The sequence below is a fragment of the Trifolium pratense genome, linkage group LG4 (genome assembly GCF_020283565.1).
Source record: "Trifolium pratense cultivar HEN17-A07 linkage group LG4, ARS_RC_1.1, whole genome shotgun sequence".
NCBI classification, from domain to species: Eukaryota; Viridiplantae; Streptophyta; class Magnoliopsida; order Fabales; family Fabaceae; genus Trifolium; species Trifolium pratense.
Window position 1 is genome coordinate 3,673,841 of NC_060062.1, and position 18,995 is coordinate 3,692,835.

Consider the following 18,995-nt stretch of genomic DNA (forward strand, 5'->3'; position numbering starts at 1 on the left):
AACTGACATAAGTCTATTATCTATAATATTATACTCTAAATTCATAATGAAAGTATGAAACTAAATTTTTTTTTTGTATGTAGACTCGGAGGAATTATAAAAACTAAAATAGAGTACTTATTCGTGATATATATAAGCAAAAGTATATTTTTTTAATTGTATATTTAATATATTTAGTCTATATTATTTGATAGATATATTAAATATATAATAAACCTTGTAACAAAAAAAATGTAATAAATCTAAAATGTTAATTTTTAATTATATATTATCACGGATGGAGTATTTGATATGACCAGAAATATTTAGTGAGACACAACAATAAATAACATACTTTAGACACACACATAGATTTAAAAAGTTAAAAAATAATATAATTAATTAATATGAAGTTATATGACTAAATTATTTAACTTTTATTTTTTCCATTTGTATATGTGTGCCCAAATATATTATATTTATTAGGGTTGTGTGTTGTGTTTACATAAAATTTACTCTTGATAAGATGAGTAAAACAATTTTATACTATAGTTTTTATGAATTTAACTCAGTTAGTAAAGATATCGGAGGTCGTGATTCGAACTCCAAACAATCCACTTACTCATTTTAAAGATAAAATTTATAGTCATTATCCTACTTAACAATTTATTTTATACTATTAGTGTATGTGAATTAAATCTTAAAACTAAAATAAGTACCGTGTATAAAAAATAGAAGGCTTAATTAGTAAAATGATCTCTTAAAAACATTTTTGGTTTTAGATTGGTCCCTTAAATAAAAAAAGGTCTGCATAGTTTCCTTAAAGAAAAAAATGTCTGAATAAACATCTCCGTTAATCAGTTTGGTCCCTAAAAAAAGATCTGAACAAGACCAAACTGATTATTAAAAAATTTCTTGAGTAATTCGTCATCTAAATATCATTACTGTATTTGGAAGATTAATTGAAATACTTACGGTTATGAAAACAATTGGAAAATTCAGGTAGCTTCCAAGGAAAATTAATGAATTGAAGAAACATGATAATGATTAGATTCAAATCGCAACAACAGTTTTCAGAATTTGTAGAATCTTGCATCAATTGGAAATGAGTGAATAAGGAAAGTCACGTTGGATCTCAAAAAGAATTATTTAGTGCTTTCTTTTCAAAATGATTTTAAGGCTAAATATGTGATTTATTTGTTTTCTTTCTATTTAGATTTAATTTATATAGGTTTTATTTGAATTAATTAGGAGTATTGAACTATTCCCTCCGTCCCATAATATAACCAAAAAAAAATTCTTTTTAATGTCCCAAAATATAAGCAAAAGACAACATTTTTAAACCTAAAGTTACAAAATTACCTTTAATCATAATTCACTATTATTTAGTTTTCCAATAAATTATTGGCTAGTTAACTTATTTCAGTATGACTTTTTAGCTTCCATCATTCAAAAAGTTGATTTTTTCCTAAGGGTAGTTTAGGAAACTCAATTGTTTGTTTTGGTAAAATTTAGAGTTTAGGAAACTCAAGTGTGAAAACTTTTTTTTGTTTATATATCGGGACGGAGGGAGTACTTAACAAAAGCCTATAATTGATAATCTAATTGTTTGAATTTATAGTGTTTAGTAAAATTAATAGTTGAACTAACTTATAAATGTGAAATTATAAATCTGAAATGAAATAAAAAATACGTACTTGTCTAATTGATGTTTAATTGATATTTTAGATGATTCAAGAGAGTTTAATTGATGTTTAATACGTACTTATGATCTAGATACTTTTATATTTTTTGTTGTAAGGAATTAAGGACTGATCGTTGTTCCTCCTTCTTGTCCCCTCCTGCATACTAACAAAAAATATTGCAAGATATCTCCAAGTAAAATTTATCCGAAAAGATTTACACTATCATAAAATATCTTTTGATTGATTAAAGAACGTGAAAAATTCTGATCAATTTAAGGGGTGAAATACAACCATCTTAAAGATCTCTTATTCTAATTTGAGATTTTTTTGTCACGCTACCACATCCTCGCACACCCTTTTAGTTTCGTATTTTACGCTTGTGTTACTTGTAGCGGAGGTATTAAATCTTGAAATTTTCATCTTAGGAAAATGTTTCTTTCTTTCGAATTTCTCATTTTTATAAAGTTCACTATTTATGTAGAGAAAAAATATATTTTGATAATTTTATAGAACGCATGAGAAAATTAGTAGGATGTTAAAAAGAAATTCCCTTCTAATTTTACGTAACAAGGCCACTTTGTACTCTAAATGGGCAACTTGGGCTTAATATGGTAAAAATAGTTTAAATTTAAAAATCTATTAACACCCCCATTTTGTCGTTTAAATTATTTTATCAAATCAGTCCATAATTTTAATTTTAAATTTTTCATAGGTTTCCTCTACCTTTAGTTAATGTAATCCTATTCAAAGCATATTTGGTACTAAATTTAGATACTTATTTCAGCCGATATTTTAAACTTGGTTCGTTACGTACGTTGTGTGGGAGTCTAACTCTAACCGCTTTTGCCCGACTCAATTCTGTTTCCGGTACATAGTTTTGTTTTCTTTCTAACTTAGGATTATTATGTCATGCAATTTAAGTTAGATTTTTCATCAAGTACCACTCCTTGAACTTAAACTCAATGTTACTTAAGAAGGAGATGAAACACACAAAAGCATAATGTTATAATAAATAAAATTTCTTTTCTCATTTTGCCAAAAAAAAAAAAAAAAATTTCTTTTCTCTATTCTTTGAGTTTTGGTGGTTTAATTCTCCAATATTCCAGGAACCAAATTTAAAAAGCCCAGGCAACATGAGTCAACTAGAATATAATTCGAGTGGCCAAAATTTTCTATGGTTAAGAATTTGAAACAATTCAAATGACATTTTCATAGAAGTCAAAGTCCTTGATAGACACTAATTAAACAAAACAAACGTAATTTTGATTAAGACATCATATAGAACCAAAAGCTTGCACTAATTGATGGCTTCTTAAGTCAAAAATTTAATACACACACGTACACAATTATTATATTTATATTTTACTATACTTATCTTAACTTTTAAATATTTTTTAAAAATGATTCTATACACATTTGTAAGATATATATTGTTTCTTTAAGTCAATAGGTATACCTTTGAAAATTGGGTAGGAAATGTGATATCAATTAGAAATTGACTCAATCACGGCTTGGTTTACAAGTTAAGATTTAGTGTTATATGCTTGAAATTGTCTAACATTTTGTGTAGTCCAATATTTCAACTTGAAATTCCGAAATACTTAGAATTTTGATTATTTTTTTTAATAAAAAATACCTTGCTATACAATTTCTCCTGATTAGGGTTTGAAACTAATTTGAATATGCTTATCAAATTTCTGTTAATTGACTTGATTTTTGATAAACGCCAACTAGATTACTTGAAAATAATGGTGAATGCTCTTAGCAAAGAAATGATGACCATAAAATGGAAGAGTGTGCACAAGAGATCTCCAATTTTTTAAGAACACAGTCAATTCTGACCAAACAAATTTGCAATTAAAAATTAGATGATCAACCAAACCTAACCAAACAAATTCGCAATTAAAGAATAGATGATGAATACAAATCGTTAATTGATCTAGTGGTGATTGACGCTAAATTTGATAGTCAGAATCGAATGAATAGGTAAAATATAAAAAAAATTACTTTATTAACAAGTCACATTAGAAAAACCTAATCCATTAAGTTTGAGGGAACTAAATGAATTCAACTGTCCCCCCTCTTTTGTGTGTGTGGCATGGCATGCATTATCAACTTGCAAATTTAGTAAACTATAAACATGTAAAGTTGAAAAAGAAAAGGTTACCATTCCAATATTAGAGTTGAAACCTAAACACATGTAAACACAATCACTACAATTTGCATTTGCCGCGTGAAGTGACCCTTTTCTAACAATGCAAAATGTATACCCTAAAATATATATGAGTAAAGAATTTGTTCCAAAACTAAATATGGGGCACATGTGGTAAAAGGGACCCATATGTTGGCCAAAATGCAAAACAGAACATGTATTTGAACCATTAAAATGTAATTTTGTAGTTGATGATAGGAATAGGACAAATTATGTTGATAAAAAGGACAGAACATTGCATGTAATCTTTCTCCCCAAAGCACTTACATGGGCGGTGTGATCACAGATGATAACAATACAAAAGTCAAGCTCTCATTATATATGTCTTTTGCATTTTCATATTTATTAATGTACTATTCCATCTATTAAGATTATCACACATTTTAAGAAAATTATTAAATTTATTAATTTATATGATAAAATGTGTTTTATTTACTAAAGTATGCTTATTAGTATTGGTGGGTAGAATAGTTAAGCATCCAAATGCCGACATTATTAGGTTAAACAACTTGCATCTAAATTTAAACTTACATAAAAACTGAGAATAGCTAAGTGAGTTGAAACATGTTAATAAATATAAATATATTAATTGAAAGAGATAATTAATGTTTATATTTTAGAAATGACAAGATTATAAGAAGGGGTGGTCTTTAGGGAGTGCAAAGTGCCCTAAGGTGTTAGGCTTTCATTTTTTAAAAATAAGGATGATTAAAAAAAATCCTAATATTTTTTAATCTATTTTTGTTGGTAAATTTAAACTTCTAAAGTGGTTAGGTTCATGTTTCAGAAAAATAAAATAACATGAACAAAAAAAAAAAAGGTTTGTCATGTCTCAAACACAAACAGAAATGCATGTATCTTTTCCTTCTCCCTTCCCCCGCTAGAAGGAAGATTTTTTTAAATAGCTAAAAGATATTTTGTTATTATTGATTAGAAATATGAGTATTTTATACGTTAGTCACAAGGATGACCATTTTTTATTTTATTGATGTTATTTACAATTTAAAAGAGAATTATTCTTTGAGTTTTTTGCATTTCTTTTAAGGAGTCTACTTTTAATATTCGATGTCAGATCTCCAAATTATCAGGACCGGTCATGAGTACAAGTTTATATCATGAGTACAAGTATATATCATTGGACCAAGTTTAAGGATAGTCTCACATAGCAGCTACCACGAGTGTGTCTTATTGTGTGTGAATTGTGAAACATTGAGTGACTCAAATGGGTTAATGTACATTTTAGAATTTGGGAATAGGGGACACATACCAATCAGGAAACCCTACGTTCTCTTTTTAAGGTGTGCAATTTATAAGAGCTTTCATTCTTAAAAAAGCATGCAAGGGACAACCTTTTGTTCTTTGTGATAAAGATTTCTGCCAATGTCTGCAACTCATCTTAGTTTTGATAAGATTGATTATTAAAGTTAGGAATAGAGAATTATGCTTCAAAGTTTTTACTATTAGTAAACTAGTTCAAACAAGCCGAAGCAAAAGCAAAAAGGTCATGTTGATCTTTTTATTGGTACTTCAAGTGGAAATTGAATTCATACATGTTGGATTGTGGACGCATTTTCGTAGTCAGAGACATTGAGGGTCGTCCGATTTTAATTAATGGTAAAAATGACATTAATATTATAAAATAACGAACTTAAATTTAAATTGTTCGATCTTGATTGAGCGACTATTGATGACCGACCGTTCAAGTATGAGTAAGAGTCTTATATTAGATAGAAAAATGAGTTTTAAACGACATATAAGTGACAAACATAATCCATCCGTTCCAATTTTTTAACCAAATACATCAAATTTCTTTGACCAATTTTCCATTATACATTAAAGTTTTTGATTAAGATGTAGTGATGATATGTCCACCACGCACTCTGACTCAATAGTAATATCAGAGTCGATGATTTGATGACTCTTTTTTTTTTTTTTTTTTTTTGACAACCTGGTTTGATGACTCTTTTGTTGAAAGTCTTCATGACAATAGTTTGACCGGCTCATTTATCTAGTTTTATTCTTTGTTGGAGCTTTCAAATATTTTGAAAATGTTACTTGGAGGACTTTAGAAGTAGGGGATGGTTAATTTTTTAATATATCACATGTTTAATTGTAGGGAACACATATGTGAACTATTTCTTGTTCTTGTATGACTGATGTGTACACAAGAAACTCTGCTACTGCCATAGGTAATGCCTTCCACACTTCTTACATTCAGTAGAAATTCATGCATTCTAGCGAGCTCATTATCGTAGTACATTTTAGTGTTTTTAGTTTTTACAGTGTTGGGGGCATATCGACAATCCTAGGTATGTAATTTTGTTACTAAATATAGACCAACAAAATTCGACAATCCTAGGGAATTTTGGAGATCACATGTTAACCGTAAATCTTAAGGTATTAGATATACGAATTTATCACTTATATATAGTTTAACATCTATTTGGTTTTTTTAAACTCCACTTAGCATATAAATATGAATTATCAGTTGGAATGGGTAGCTCCCGTTGAACCAAGAATTAACGAGTTGGATACTGAGTTCAAGTCCAGACAAATGATACTTTAACACAATTTTAATATCAAATTCGACAACAAATTACTTGGCTAACACGATCCTAATATGTGGTTAAGGCAGTTGAACAAATGATTAATAAAATAATTTTGTTATACTCATTAATCATCAATTTAAATTTTATTAATCATCTAGTTAAAATTTGATATTGAATTTTTGTGCAAAATAACTTTCTCACCAAATCTACAATCTTTTAAATTTTGAAATCTCATGGAGCTTGGTTTATCTAAACTTGGCTTTTCAATTTAAACATTAGAAATTTATTCATATTTTACTATATCTTTTTAAGTTTTACTTTTAACCCAGCATAATATTCAGCCTTTGGGTTAGCTTGTAACAAAAAAAATAATTCAGCCGTTTGGCCTATTCTATAAGGCATAAGAATTATGTTAAAACATCAATATTCAATGTGGGGTTTAATCCAGTTGGAGTCCAAACAATCATCAATAATGGTAAAAATGTATATGTCACTTTCATCTTAATTATAGGTTATTTTCCTATCCAACTGGAACTCACATACATCCATTGATCCAAATTATAAATTATTATGGTTATCAATTCTTTTCTCTTTTCTTCTTTTACCATAGTACAGTTAGATATAATAAAATTCTTACTACTCTACTTTTTAGTAGTGATTAATCTATGCCAAATAATCTATCAAAAAATTTACGACTACAAAAGAATTAGAAATTGAATCCGCAACGTCCAATTTTTTATAAAACTATTGATAAATTAAGATTATTTTGAACCAAAAATGTTTAACTAAAGTCCTAAGTTCGATCTCTGGTTTAAACATGCATAAAACATTAAAACTCTTAGCAGAGTTTGTTGCTCATTTAAGTTTCACAATATTTGAAAATTAGTCTCAACCGTTGCGTGTAGAAGATATCTGATTTACGTTAAAGAAAATAGTTTTTTTTTTCCTGAGGTAGAAGCTATGAAGCACGAACTCCAACAACACTGCTAATGTAAAAAATATAGGACACCGCTACATATTTATAAAAGAAATAAATTGAGAATCAACATATATACATGTAAATTAAAGTTGAACAAGTTATTTCTTAATAAAATGTTTTAAAACAATATATGATAGTATTTTACCTTTATTTATTCATCTACTATCAAAAAAGGTAAAAATATTATAAACAAAATGTAATCTCCCCAATCCTTCATTGATCAATATTATTGTTTCGACACATCTTTAACTTTTGTAAATATGTGTGATATGTGCCTAAGAAAAGTATAAGCAAAGAAAAAACAATTTTTTTGAGACACTTATCCGATATGTGTCTTACAGGTGTCAGACACTGTCACACTAGTTAAAAGAGTGTCAAAGTAAAAGAAAAATTGAGATCTTTTTGAACACCGATCTGAGCTATCCGACATATATCGTACAAATATCATACAAGTGTTGAACACCACGACCGTCTAATCATAGAACTGTCCGTACGTAGAAGCTTAAAATACAAGCACCATATATAATATTTTTTCTTTATTCGAAAATCTTCGACAAAATCACTTGTGCACACAAGAATAAGCACAAAACTCCAAATTGGAGCACTAGTTGACAAATAAAGGGTAAAATGAAGGTAATGTTGTGGGCCATAATGTACCTTACTTTGGAGAGGACAAAGTATTACTAACATTCTTTTATTTTTCCTTTTTAGTAACACTTTGGTACATATTTGATTCCACAAGCATATTTAAGAGTTAAAACTTGTTGATAAATCACATCAAATGACTATAACATATGCTTTAGCAAGGGAACTTCATCATTTATCAAGTATAACAATTTAACACTTGGCATCACAAGATTAAAACCTAACAATAACAACAAGAAATTCTCATGTGTTATTCATGATTTTGTAGAGAAAATAATTTGGTATTTTTTGCCGTTGATTTTCAACGTTCCATTAATTCTAAAAGAACATGATCTATCTAACAATCTTATAAGAGCATGCGCATAAAGTGAGGGGACAAAATCAAATAATAGTTAGCAAAATGCTAAGATGGGTACAAAAAAATCAGTCATGTGGGTAGCTCTTTTATTTGTCTTTTTATATATAATATAATATTTTATAAAAATAATTTATTTATTTTAAATGTTGGATTTGAATCATGAAATTATTTGAATTCAAGGTCAGTTACCAAGAACAAAGTACATTACTAAATATATTGAATTATGTATTCCAAAAAGTTGATACATCTTTCCTACACCCTTATCTTATAGTCAAGTTATTCCTATTATTCTAGTGTGCATTAGGTCCTTTCATGAATAAAAAAATATAACCTTCATGTTGCATTAAAAAAATGTCTATTATATTTCTTTTGACGCAAAAATGTCTATTATATTAAGATGCATGGTTTCATATATTATGCGGGACGAGACAAGATCTTCACCATCCAATGTTTTTAGTAATTTAAACAATATATTTAAAAAAAATAAGAGAAAAAGTGAGTGACCGAAATACTATTAAAGATAAATTGTACTGAAGAGAATCTCCTTTCGTTGCGGTACTAATTACATTTACATGTATGATCCACTAAAAGAATCTTATTGTTTGACATCATCAAAACTCAATTAACAATTCATGGTTGAGACATGATTATCATGGATTATTTAAATTTACTTCACTAATTAGTGCCTTTTTTATGTTAATTATAATAAGTAGAAAAATGAATTATGAAAGATAGCCTCCAAGAATTCCCACTCTTCAATGATGTGAGGTATTAACTTTCCTTAGACTATATCATTATGATTATATATCTTGGATGGGAGGATTAGGATATGAAATGATAATTACCTTAACACTTTAGAGATTCTAAGATGATAGTATATAGATAAGTTCAATGGATTATAAAATAGAGGAATCATAATAAGCAAACAATATAAAAACAATTATTTGCATATTGGAAAATAATATTAATTAATATAAGAGGAGTGATGTACAACACAAATTTGTAAATAAAAATATGACATATTCTCTCTCTTTCCTTACATCACGCAATTCGAAACATACAAAAAATATTAAAAATAAATAAAAAATATATAAATATTGTATATTTGTTTGATATTTGTGTTTGAATAACATTTTTATTAATATAATTAATAAACCAAATAGAAAGGTATCAAAGTGCATGTGTTAGCTGAAGTGTAACACATAGAAAGGTATATTTGTTACATCATTCATTGGTGCCTTGCCTTTATTGTAAGGTTCTCTCTCTCCCTCTTCATTGTATCTCATATAGTATGATTAATGCTTAAATAAATTGACAAAAATGAAAATCATATGAATGCACATTGAATTACCAAACAGTCCTTAGCTTGCTACTTTGCTCCCTCCTTATTATGTTACATACATATCTTCATTTTTATTTAGGTTCAAAAGTGAATAATTAGTCCAAAAAAAAAAGAGTGAATATCGAAATTGTTCTCCAACAAAAAGAAATACAAAGATTTATTTACTAGTGTGTATGAGAAATGATAATATTTTTTATTAAAGCAGGACCAACTTACTTCGTTTAATAACTCATTATAATAAATTTTAAAATGAGTAATCATTAGGATTTATACACAAATAGCATTTAAAGGTATATGATTATTCTTCTGTTTGTGTAAGTGTGTTGATGATATCTTTGGCCACCAAATTAGCATCAAACTTGTTAAGTCATCAATGTAATCCTTTTAGGAGTGGTGTGCTCAACTAACACTAAACAATAGTTCTGGTAGTAGTCGAGTATGAATTTACTTAATTTATTTTCTATTTTCTATCTATTTATGAGAGAGAGAAATAAATAGAAAATAAATGGACCTATTTGCGAGATCCACTAAATGGACGGGTGTTATGAACTCGGTTAGGCTTCAACATACGTGGCTCAAATGCTCTAGATTTAATTCAAATTTACTCTTTCGTAAAGGCGTTTCATGCAAGTCACGAGTATAACAAATACTATAGTTATTGTACATTCTCTGTAGCTAATACGATCCTCACAACGCTCGCAGGTCATTAAATCCATCTCAACGACTCTTATCGTCCCAAAATGTCAACTGATGTCAGCTGTCACAGACGATTATAACCGTCCCCCTATATAAAAGACACACTTTCACTCTTTTTCTGACTTGAATGTTGAAGTACTAATATATTTTGCAGGTATCATCTCCATCCTGATCCACCATATCAAGAACATATCTCTATCGTAACTATTTCAAACTTCATCATCAGAGTCATCTAATTCTACTTGGTACAGATTTGATGGTAAATAGAGATTTAAGATTTTGATATCTTAAAAAACTAATGTAACCACTAAATATTTTGTATAAAACATAGATGAAGAGAAATGTTACTTGATCATAAAAATGAATTCCAATATTGTATTTGTATAAAACTCACTTGGGTTGGTGCATTGGTATTGGCTGGGACCTGGGAGTGTGCTCCTCTTGAGGTATGATTTAACTTCTTCAAAAAAAAAATATATTGTATTTGTATATGGTTTTAAATTTATGTCATTTTTTATATTTCTACTTTTCCTCATAAATAATGTATTTTTATAATGTTAGATACTATGTCAATTATTTGATTATTTTATGTTCAAATAATAATAATATCTCTAGATAAATAAATATAAATGTATCTTTTTCATCTAACATAAGTATTTTAAGAGTAAAAATAGACTAATCAAGACCGTAAGAAAAAGTCAATTGATAATAAGAAAGACTAATAAAGGAAATTCTAATAAAAAAATTCAAGCCACGTGTGATTATTTTATTTTTATTTTTATTATCAGTATCCGGTCCACTCAACCTCCTAATCCAGTTTGAGGATTAGTTTTGACATCAAATAATTTCAGTCTCCTTTCAATCGTAATTGTGAAAAATCGAATTATGATAAGTCTAACGCCAATCACCACGGCATATTTAAGAAGAAATATTATCTGAGTATACACAATTTCACATCTGATACTGCAGAAATATATAGATAGTGATGTATGATTGTATGGTATGGTATGATGTTATTGATGGATTTATTTGACCAAACATACTACTGACAAGGGTATATCTGTCATTACAAAATTACAACTATTGTCCCTTAGCATAACATCATCATATTATTAACACTAACACTTTACAATGGTTAATATGTAGTTTCTATAACAATATAAGGGCTATTTCTCATTCATTATTCTATATGCCACTATCACATTTTCTTCATCAAAATACCATCCTTTTGCTCTCTTAGATTCTACTCCACTGTGCTTGGTTTTCCTTCCTCAAAAACAAGTAAGATAATTAGTTTCATGTCTTAAAATCTTAATATTTTCATTCTAAATTTTGTTCTTCAATAGATTTAAAAAGGTTTGTCCAAATGGATTGGTTATGTTAACTTTGTTAAGCTCATAATTTTTTGTCTATGACTTATTTTATTTCTAGTTTTTGGCATTTTCAGCTCATATGATGTAAATGAAATGAGAGATTTGTTTATAATTTTTTATTTTATTTTTCTAGTAATTGGATGATATGCATTTTTTTTATTAATCATATTGTTGGCTAAGAATATTTAGGTAACTTAACTATACTGTTTCTGTTTTTTTGGTTTTTGCATCTGTTCTGACTAACACACAAAAGTTTTCTACTTTTTAGCTCAACAGATTTGGAAATTGAAATAAGTTAATTATGTAGAATTGAAAATTTTCTAATCTATATTTTAAAAACATCATACTTATCATTATATATAATTGGTGAAATTATTGATTCAACAATTTTCCTTTATCTTTGTTTAATTAAGAAAATTTCTAGATATTTTTCTTTAATTTTGTTTCTGTTTTGGTCAAGAAAAAACTTTGACATATAGAAGGAGTCATTTGTGGAGCTTCATGGAAATTGTCACTAATTGATTCAACTTATTTCTTAATTCTTTTGACTTGACATGTGATTCCAATTTAGAAAATAAAGTTGACTAATTTGTCAACTGCGTAGTGAATCTACAATAGTGCTTAATTTCTTGAAGACCTGAAAATAAAATTTGTTCTTTCTAAATGCATTTTATGATGTATGAAGTTTCGAAATTGTTGTTAATTTTAGTGCTGATTATGTGATTCTTCCATGCAGATTACAGATAATCTCAAATCTGCTCAGAAGAATGAACTTGCAGTTGAGACGCCGGTAAGATTCTTCATAATTGATTCTACGATGCAGGCATCGGAGCAACATAGAAGTTCGAGTATGTACTATCAACCGTTGCAACAAATGGAAGCCTATTGCTTGCCGCAGTATCGAAATTTAAATCATCAGCTATACAACAATGATGGAGGCCACAGAACTCAATTATCGGCTCCAAGTTCTTCTGACCTTTATTACTGCACCTTGGAGTCGTCTTCTGCAGCTGGAAGTTTAGCCGTTTACAACTCTCCTTCAACTGTTAGTTTCTCGCCTAATGATAGTCCAATGTCGCAGCAAGATTCACAGTCATATCCACCTGATAAGTATCATTCCCCCGACAATACCTATGGCTCTCCAATGAGTGGATCGTGTATAACCGAAGATTTAAGTAGTTTTAAGCACAAGCTGAGAGAATTGGAAAATGTAATGCTTGGTCCTGACTCTGATAATCTTGATAGTTATGACAGTGCCATGAGCAACGGAACCAATTTCGGTTCGCTTGAAATGGACAGTTGGAGACAAACAATGGTAGCAATTTCGAGCAAAAATCTAAAGCATATCCTTACTGCATGTGCCAAAGCAATTGCAGACAATGATTATCTAATGGCACAGTGGCTGATGGACGAATTACGGCAGATGGTGTCGGTTTCTGGCGAACCGATTCAAAGGTTGGGAGCATACATGTTGGAAGGACTCGTTGCACGGTTGTCTGCTTCTGGGAGTTCAATTTACAAATCATTAAGATGCAAAGAACCGGAAAGTGCCGAGCTTCTCTCTTACATGAACATACTTTATGAGGTTTGCCCTTACTTCAAATTCGGATACATGTCTGCAAACGGAGCCATTGCAGAAGCAATGAAAAATGAAGCCAGAGTTCATATTATTGATTTCCAAATTTCTCAAGGAAGCCAATGGATTTCGTTGATTCAAGCTTTTGCAGCTAGGCCTGGTGGGCCGCCGCACATCCGTATCACAGGTATCGATGATCCGACCTCAGCTTATGCCCGGGGAGGTGGACTACATATAGTTGAAAAGAGGTTATTAAAGCTTGCTCAGCATTTCAAAGTCCCGTTTGAATTTCATGCCGCAGCTATCTCCGGTTGTGATGTTCAACTGCATAACCTCGGAGTTCGACCTGGAGAAGCTCTTGCGGTAAATTTTGCATTCATGCTACACCACATGCCTGATGAGAGTGTCAGCACTCAGAATCATAGGGATAGGCTTCTGAGGTTAGTTAAGAGCCTATCACCAAAAGTTGTGACACTTGTCGAGCAAGAATCTAACACAAACACTGCAGCATTCTTTCCTCGTTTCCTTGAAACTATGGACTATTACACGGCAATGTTCGAGTCAATAGACGTGACTCTTCCAAGAGAGCATAAAGAGAGAATCAATGTTGAGCAGCATTGCTTGGCAAGAGACTTAGTTAACATCATAGCTTGTGAAGGGGTCGAGAGAGTGGAACGACACGAACTGCTAGGGAAGTGGAGATCAAGATTTGCAATGGCTGGTTTCACTCCTTACCCTTTGAGTTCATTGGTGAATGGTACCATAAAGAAATTGCTTGAGAATTACAGTGATAGATATAGACTTCAAGAGAAAGATGGAGCTTTATACCTTGGTTGGATGAATAGAGATTTGGTTGCTTCTTGTGCTTGGAAATGAGAACTACGAATTGTGTTTGCCGCAGTCGACAACTCCACTTTCACGCAGTCAGCTCGTTGGTGGCCATTGGATCGAGATCAGACAGTCCATATTTCAAGATTGGTATTTCGGCATTTTTAAAAATCAAAATATGCATTGAAATAATCTGGACTGTCTGATCTTGATCCAACAGCTACCGATGTACTGACTACGTGGGTTGCTAACCGAGGCAAATACAAATCAAAGTTTGAGGAGGGAATGAAGCAGAACCTGTCTTTGTTCTTATTATGTTCCATTTTATCCCATCTAATTGTCCATTTTCTGTGTTTCAAAAGTTTCTGTGGAAAATGTAGCTAGCAATAGCATTTTTCTATATCAGTAATATTAATCTTTCATATCATTATCTTTTTCTGATAATAAGAGGAAGGTCTTCTCTGACTTGCAAATCATTATTTTCTTAGTATGTTAGAATTGGATCGAACCAAGTTTAATCGCAGTTTAATCATTTTGTAGCTCTTCGTCATTTAAATCAATTTCAAGATCATGGTTTGGAATGTTTAAATCAATTTGAAGATCTTGGTTTGGAATGATGATAGGTCGAAATAGAATCATATAATCCCAAACAGTTTCTTCATGTTTGTCATCTAGCTTCTGAGGGACACCACTTCCACTATGGTTATGTTGAACATACTTTATGGCTGAGCATCCAAGAGTCGTACATCGAAAGTAATGTCTGGAAGATCAGGGAGAAAACCCAATCAATTAGATTAAACAATTTCATGAAAGCAGCATCCACAATGTACCAATTCATAACAAAAGCTAGCAGCATGTACAGTAGATTTTCGTTCCCTTTTATTTGCGCCATTCATATCCGTCAACTTCATTTTCACTTTTAGTCTCAACAACATGGCGGTATATATTCACTAGTTGACGTGCCAGATGATTCATACGCAACAGATGATTGATCTGCATACATACATACATACATGATACAAAAGGATCAAAACTAAAATCATGTTCTTTTAAATAATTTGTTATTAATTGAAGTTCGTTTACCATATGAACTTATCATTCACTATGCAAATAATTTATGCAATTTTTATGTATTATTATAAGTTTGTTAAGATAGTTTATGATAAAATAGCTTATAAAAGTACAATTTTCATTAGTGCAAACTTATAAAATAACATAAAATCTAATTTATATTGCATAAACGGTTTCTATAAGCTCAAAAATAAGCTAATCCAAACAGGGCTAATAACATGTTTAAGTTTAACACCGGTAAACAAAATTCATTTCCAATTTAAAAATTCTTAAAAAAATTTAAATAATTGAATTCAAATAGTTAACGTGCTTTTCTAAAATGAATCGTTCAAAAAAATTCGAGTTCAATTTTTAGTAAAAATATTTCTTAGTTAAAATTTACTTACTTCACGTCTAAATTTTAAGTTATCGCCCCTTCCCTTAAAAATCAGAAGTTAATTATATAAAAAAAAACTCCTATAAATAATTACTACTATTAGTTTTTTTTTTTTATACAAAAGCTAACAAAAAAGAATTATTAGTTTTTTTTTGGATTAAAAGCTGACCAAAGCCCAAAGTTTTTCTTTCTTCGATTTTTCACCACTAATATCCGACTCACGAGATCGGCTAATCTGATTCGAGTATCGATCGGTTTCAGCATCTTCCAAAGTTCCAATAGCAGTTTAATAGTAAATCTTTTAATTTTAATTTATTTATTAGAGAATTTAACAGTAAATCTTTTAATTATTATTTATTTATTTATTAGAGAAATGTGAGAAACACAAGTGTTTGCGAATCTTCTTCAAGTTCCAAACCAAACCAATCTCATCTTCTATTCGTTCCATCTCAATAAAAAAATTCAATCAAACCCTAACCCTAAATCAAATCCCCAAATTCTAATCATCCTCAAAATTCAATTCAATCTCACCAATTCAATCGTTGCGAAATCGAAGAACGATGCTTCAATCTCCAGGCCACTCTCCTCTCCATCTCTCTTCACCATCTCCTTCAATTTCCGAATTTTCAGTACAAAACACTAACAATTCTGGTTCAAGTATTCAACACCAGAAGAATCAACGCCACCCAACGGTTCTTGATGAAGACACATATGCTGAAGCCTTGGAGAAGATTATCGAGCGTGATTACTTTCCCGATATCTCAAAGCTTCGTGATCGACTCGATTGGCTTGAAGCAATCAAAACCGGTGATCCTGTTCAAATTCGTGATGCTCAGTTGAAGATTATCGAGCGTCGTCGCGGAGGAAAGGTAACTGCTTCGAATCCTCTTGATTCTAGAATTTCGAATACACCGGGTTCCACTTTTGTTAGAAATTTTACTCCTTTAGATGAATTTGATGGTAAAACACCTGTAGTGACGGGTTTAGGTTTATCTGAGGGAGAGAGAGAAGAGGTTGGTGGAGTTGATACTTCACTTGGGCTTGATCAGTTTCTAGGTAGGTATACTAGTGAGGATAATCAAAGTTTTTCGAAGATTTTGGAGAGAGTGAATAGGAAGAGGAAAGAGAGGTTTGGTTATTTGAATGATAGTGCGAATGCGAATTCGAATGCTATTGAGGATGAAAAGAGGGATAGAATAACTGATGGTTATGGTACATCTTATCAACCTCCTAGTACATTGGAAGGATGGAATTATACTGCGAAGAATTTGTTGATGTATCATCCGGCTGATAGGGGCGAGGTTCCGTTGACTGAGGAGGAACGGGCTGTTAGAATTAAGGCTTCCACGAAGGAAATTGATCGTCCAAATACTAGGTTTCATGGTAAAATGATGGATTCTAGGCCGAAAGATGATGGAACGGTTGAGGTGCTTTATACTCCTGTTGCTGGTGCTACTCCTGTTCCTATGTCTTTTAGAGATGCGGAAAAGTTGAAGAAATATGATTTGGAGGATTTGAGAAAGACTCCTAATCCGTTTTATTTGGAATCTGGGAAGAAAGCTGAGAATGGTTATAGCTATGTTAAGACACCGTCTCCTGCGCCGGGAGTTGATGATTCACCGTTTATTACTTGGGGAGAAATTGAAGGGACACCGCTGAGGTTGGATATGGAGGATACACCGATTGATATTGGTGGGAGTGCTGATGGACCTCATTATAGGATTCCTTCTGCTCCGGCAAGAGATGCAAAGGCACACTCACTTTCCAGGGAGGCTGCGAGAAATCTGAGGGAGAGGTCGAAGATGTTTCGTAAACCCCCGTTGGCATCACCAGCTAGAGGTGGAAGTGCTAGTCCGAGTATGCGGACACTTTCTCCTGCTGCTCAGAAGTTTGTCCGGAATGCAATTGCCAAGTCATCATCAACTGTTGACGAGACACTCCGTGCAAGTTACCGTGGTTCTACTCCTGCGTTGGCTACTCCTACAAGAGTTAGAAGTGTATCGAGGCTTGGTAGAGATGAGAGCACGGTTTCCAGGTCTCCATCTATTAGAGAGGGCTCCAATCCTCCCTGGTGAATTATTGTAACACACTGTCTTTTGAAACATTTATAAAATGAATGTGCTGTACTTCTTTTTTTATCCTGGATATCATCTCAAAATCTCATCAAACATATAAATTTGAAAAAAGAGAAATGTATAAGAACATAAAATTTACCTTTTGAAGTTTGTAATCTCAGCTCAGAATGTTAATCTTTTTAGTTTTAGTCATTGGCTGTATGCAAAATCTTGTTGGTAAAAGCTCTCCAATCAATCCCTGTATATTGAAGGCATCACTGAATATTAGATTGACTATGAAGTTATTATTTGATTGATCTTTTGCTTGTTCTTATTGCCAAGTTTCTTCATGTTTCTTTTTACTTAACAGAGGAGATTATTTCTGGCTTCATAATATACATGTGTGCACTTAGTCATGTATCTAAATTCAACATAGATAGCAGGGCAATGCTTATTTTATAGCATGTCCTTTTGAGTAATTTATTGGATGAAGGTAGGATACAAGACTTAGGTGTTGTTGGCCTGTATGTATTGTATCTTACCGTCTTTCTCAAATCTTTCTTTGCATTTGCTTTCCCTTAATAAAACAAACAGTTAATAGCATGAAGCAAGGTTTCTTCCCATGGAGGTGCCATTCGTTTCAATGGGAGGATGTGCTTGCTGACGAGTATGGTATTTACAATTTTCATCATATCAGTGTGTCTGCTAAGAAATTCACAAGAGCCTTTGATTGTTAGAAGCCTGAGGTGTAGTCCATTTGATCAAGTCAGTTACTAGTTCATGGTTAGTGTTTGTTAAAAATATGAGATGTGTATCTTGGAAAAGGATTGAACACTCACAAGACTCAACAAAATGTTGTTGTTCTATGAAAATAACACCAGTTCTAGTAGATCTAGACCTTAGGTTATGTTTGGAGTTGGGTTTCCTTAGTAAGAAAAGGGGCGAGAAGACTTATTTTCCATTTCTAAATTATGAACTGTTTCTGAAATTGGTTAAAAATGTTATTGAAGTATTATATAGATTTTAATCCTTTTTTGGTTTTTGTTACTGGCTGCCAGTATGCAAAATTTTGTTGATAAAGCTCTCCAATCAACCCCCTGTTATATTGAAGGCATGGCTGAATATATGATTAACTATGAAGTTGTTATTTTTTATCTTTTGCTTATGTTACATAAACCCTGTTCTTATTTCCATGTTTCTTTTTTGCTTAAAAGAGGAGGCTCTTTCTAGCTTCATAATATACATACATGTGTGCAGTCAGTTAGTCAGTGA

General features: G+C 31.1%; 2 protein-coding genes across 2 annotated transcripts; both read left to right on the top strand.

The window, feature by feature from the left end:
• Window positions 1-11,578: 11,578 nt before the first annotated feature.
• On the top strand, window positions 11,579-14,666 carry LOC123923780 (scarecrow-like transcription factor PAT1). The gene is made up of 2 exons (XM_045976515.1): window positions 11,579-11,726; window positions 12,555-14,666. The coding sequence occupies exon 2, from the start codon at window positions 12,636-12,638 to the stop codon at window positions 14,268-14,270; it is 1,635 nt and encodes a 544-aa protein (XP_045832471.1). The 5' UTR covers window positions 11,579-11,726; window positions 12,555-12,635; the 3' UTR covers window positions 14,271-14,666.
• Window positions 14,667-16,020: 1,354 nt separating this feature from the next.
• Window positions 16,021-18,040, top strand: LOC123921783 (splicing factor ESS-2 homolog). Its single transcript, XM_045974460.1, has one exon. It carries the CDS (start codon window positions 16,230-16,232, stop codon window positions 17,742-17,744), a length of 1,515 nt encoding a protein of 504 aa, XP_045830416.1. The 5' UTR covers window positions 16,021-16,229; the 3' UTR covers window positions 17,745-18,040.
• The last annotated feature ends 955 nt before the right edge of the window (window positions 18,041-18,995 follow it).

Bases quoted from the DNA above. Each gene is read 5' to 3' on its own strand.
- LOC123921783 (XM_045974460.1), top strand. From the start codon at position 16,230: ATGCTTCAATCTCCAGGCCACTCTCCTCTCCATCTCTCTTCACCATCT.
- LOC123923780 (XM_045976515.1), top strand. From the start codon at position 12,636: ATGCAGGCATCGGAGCAACATAGAAGTTCGAGTATGTACTATCAACCG.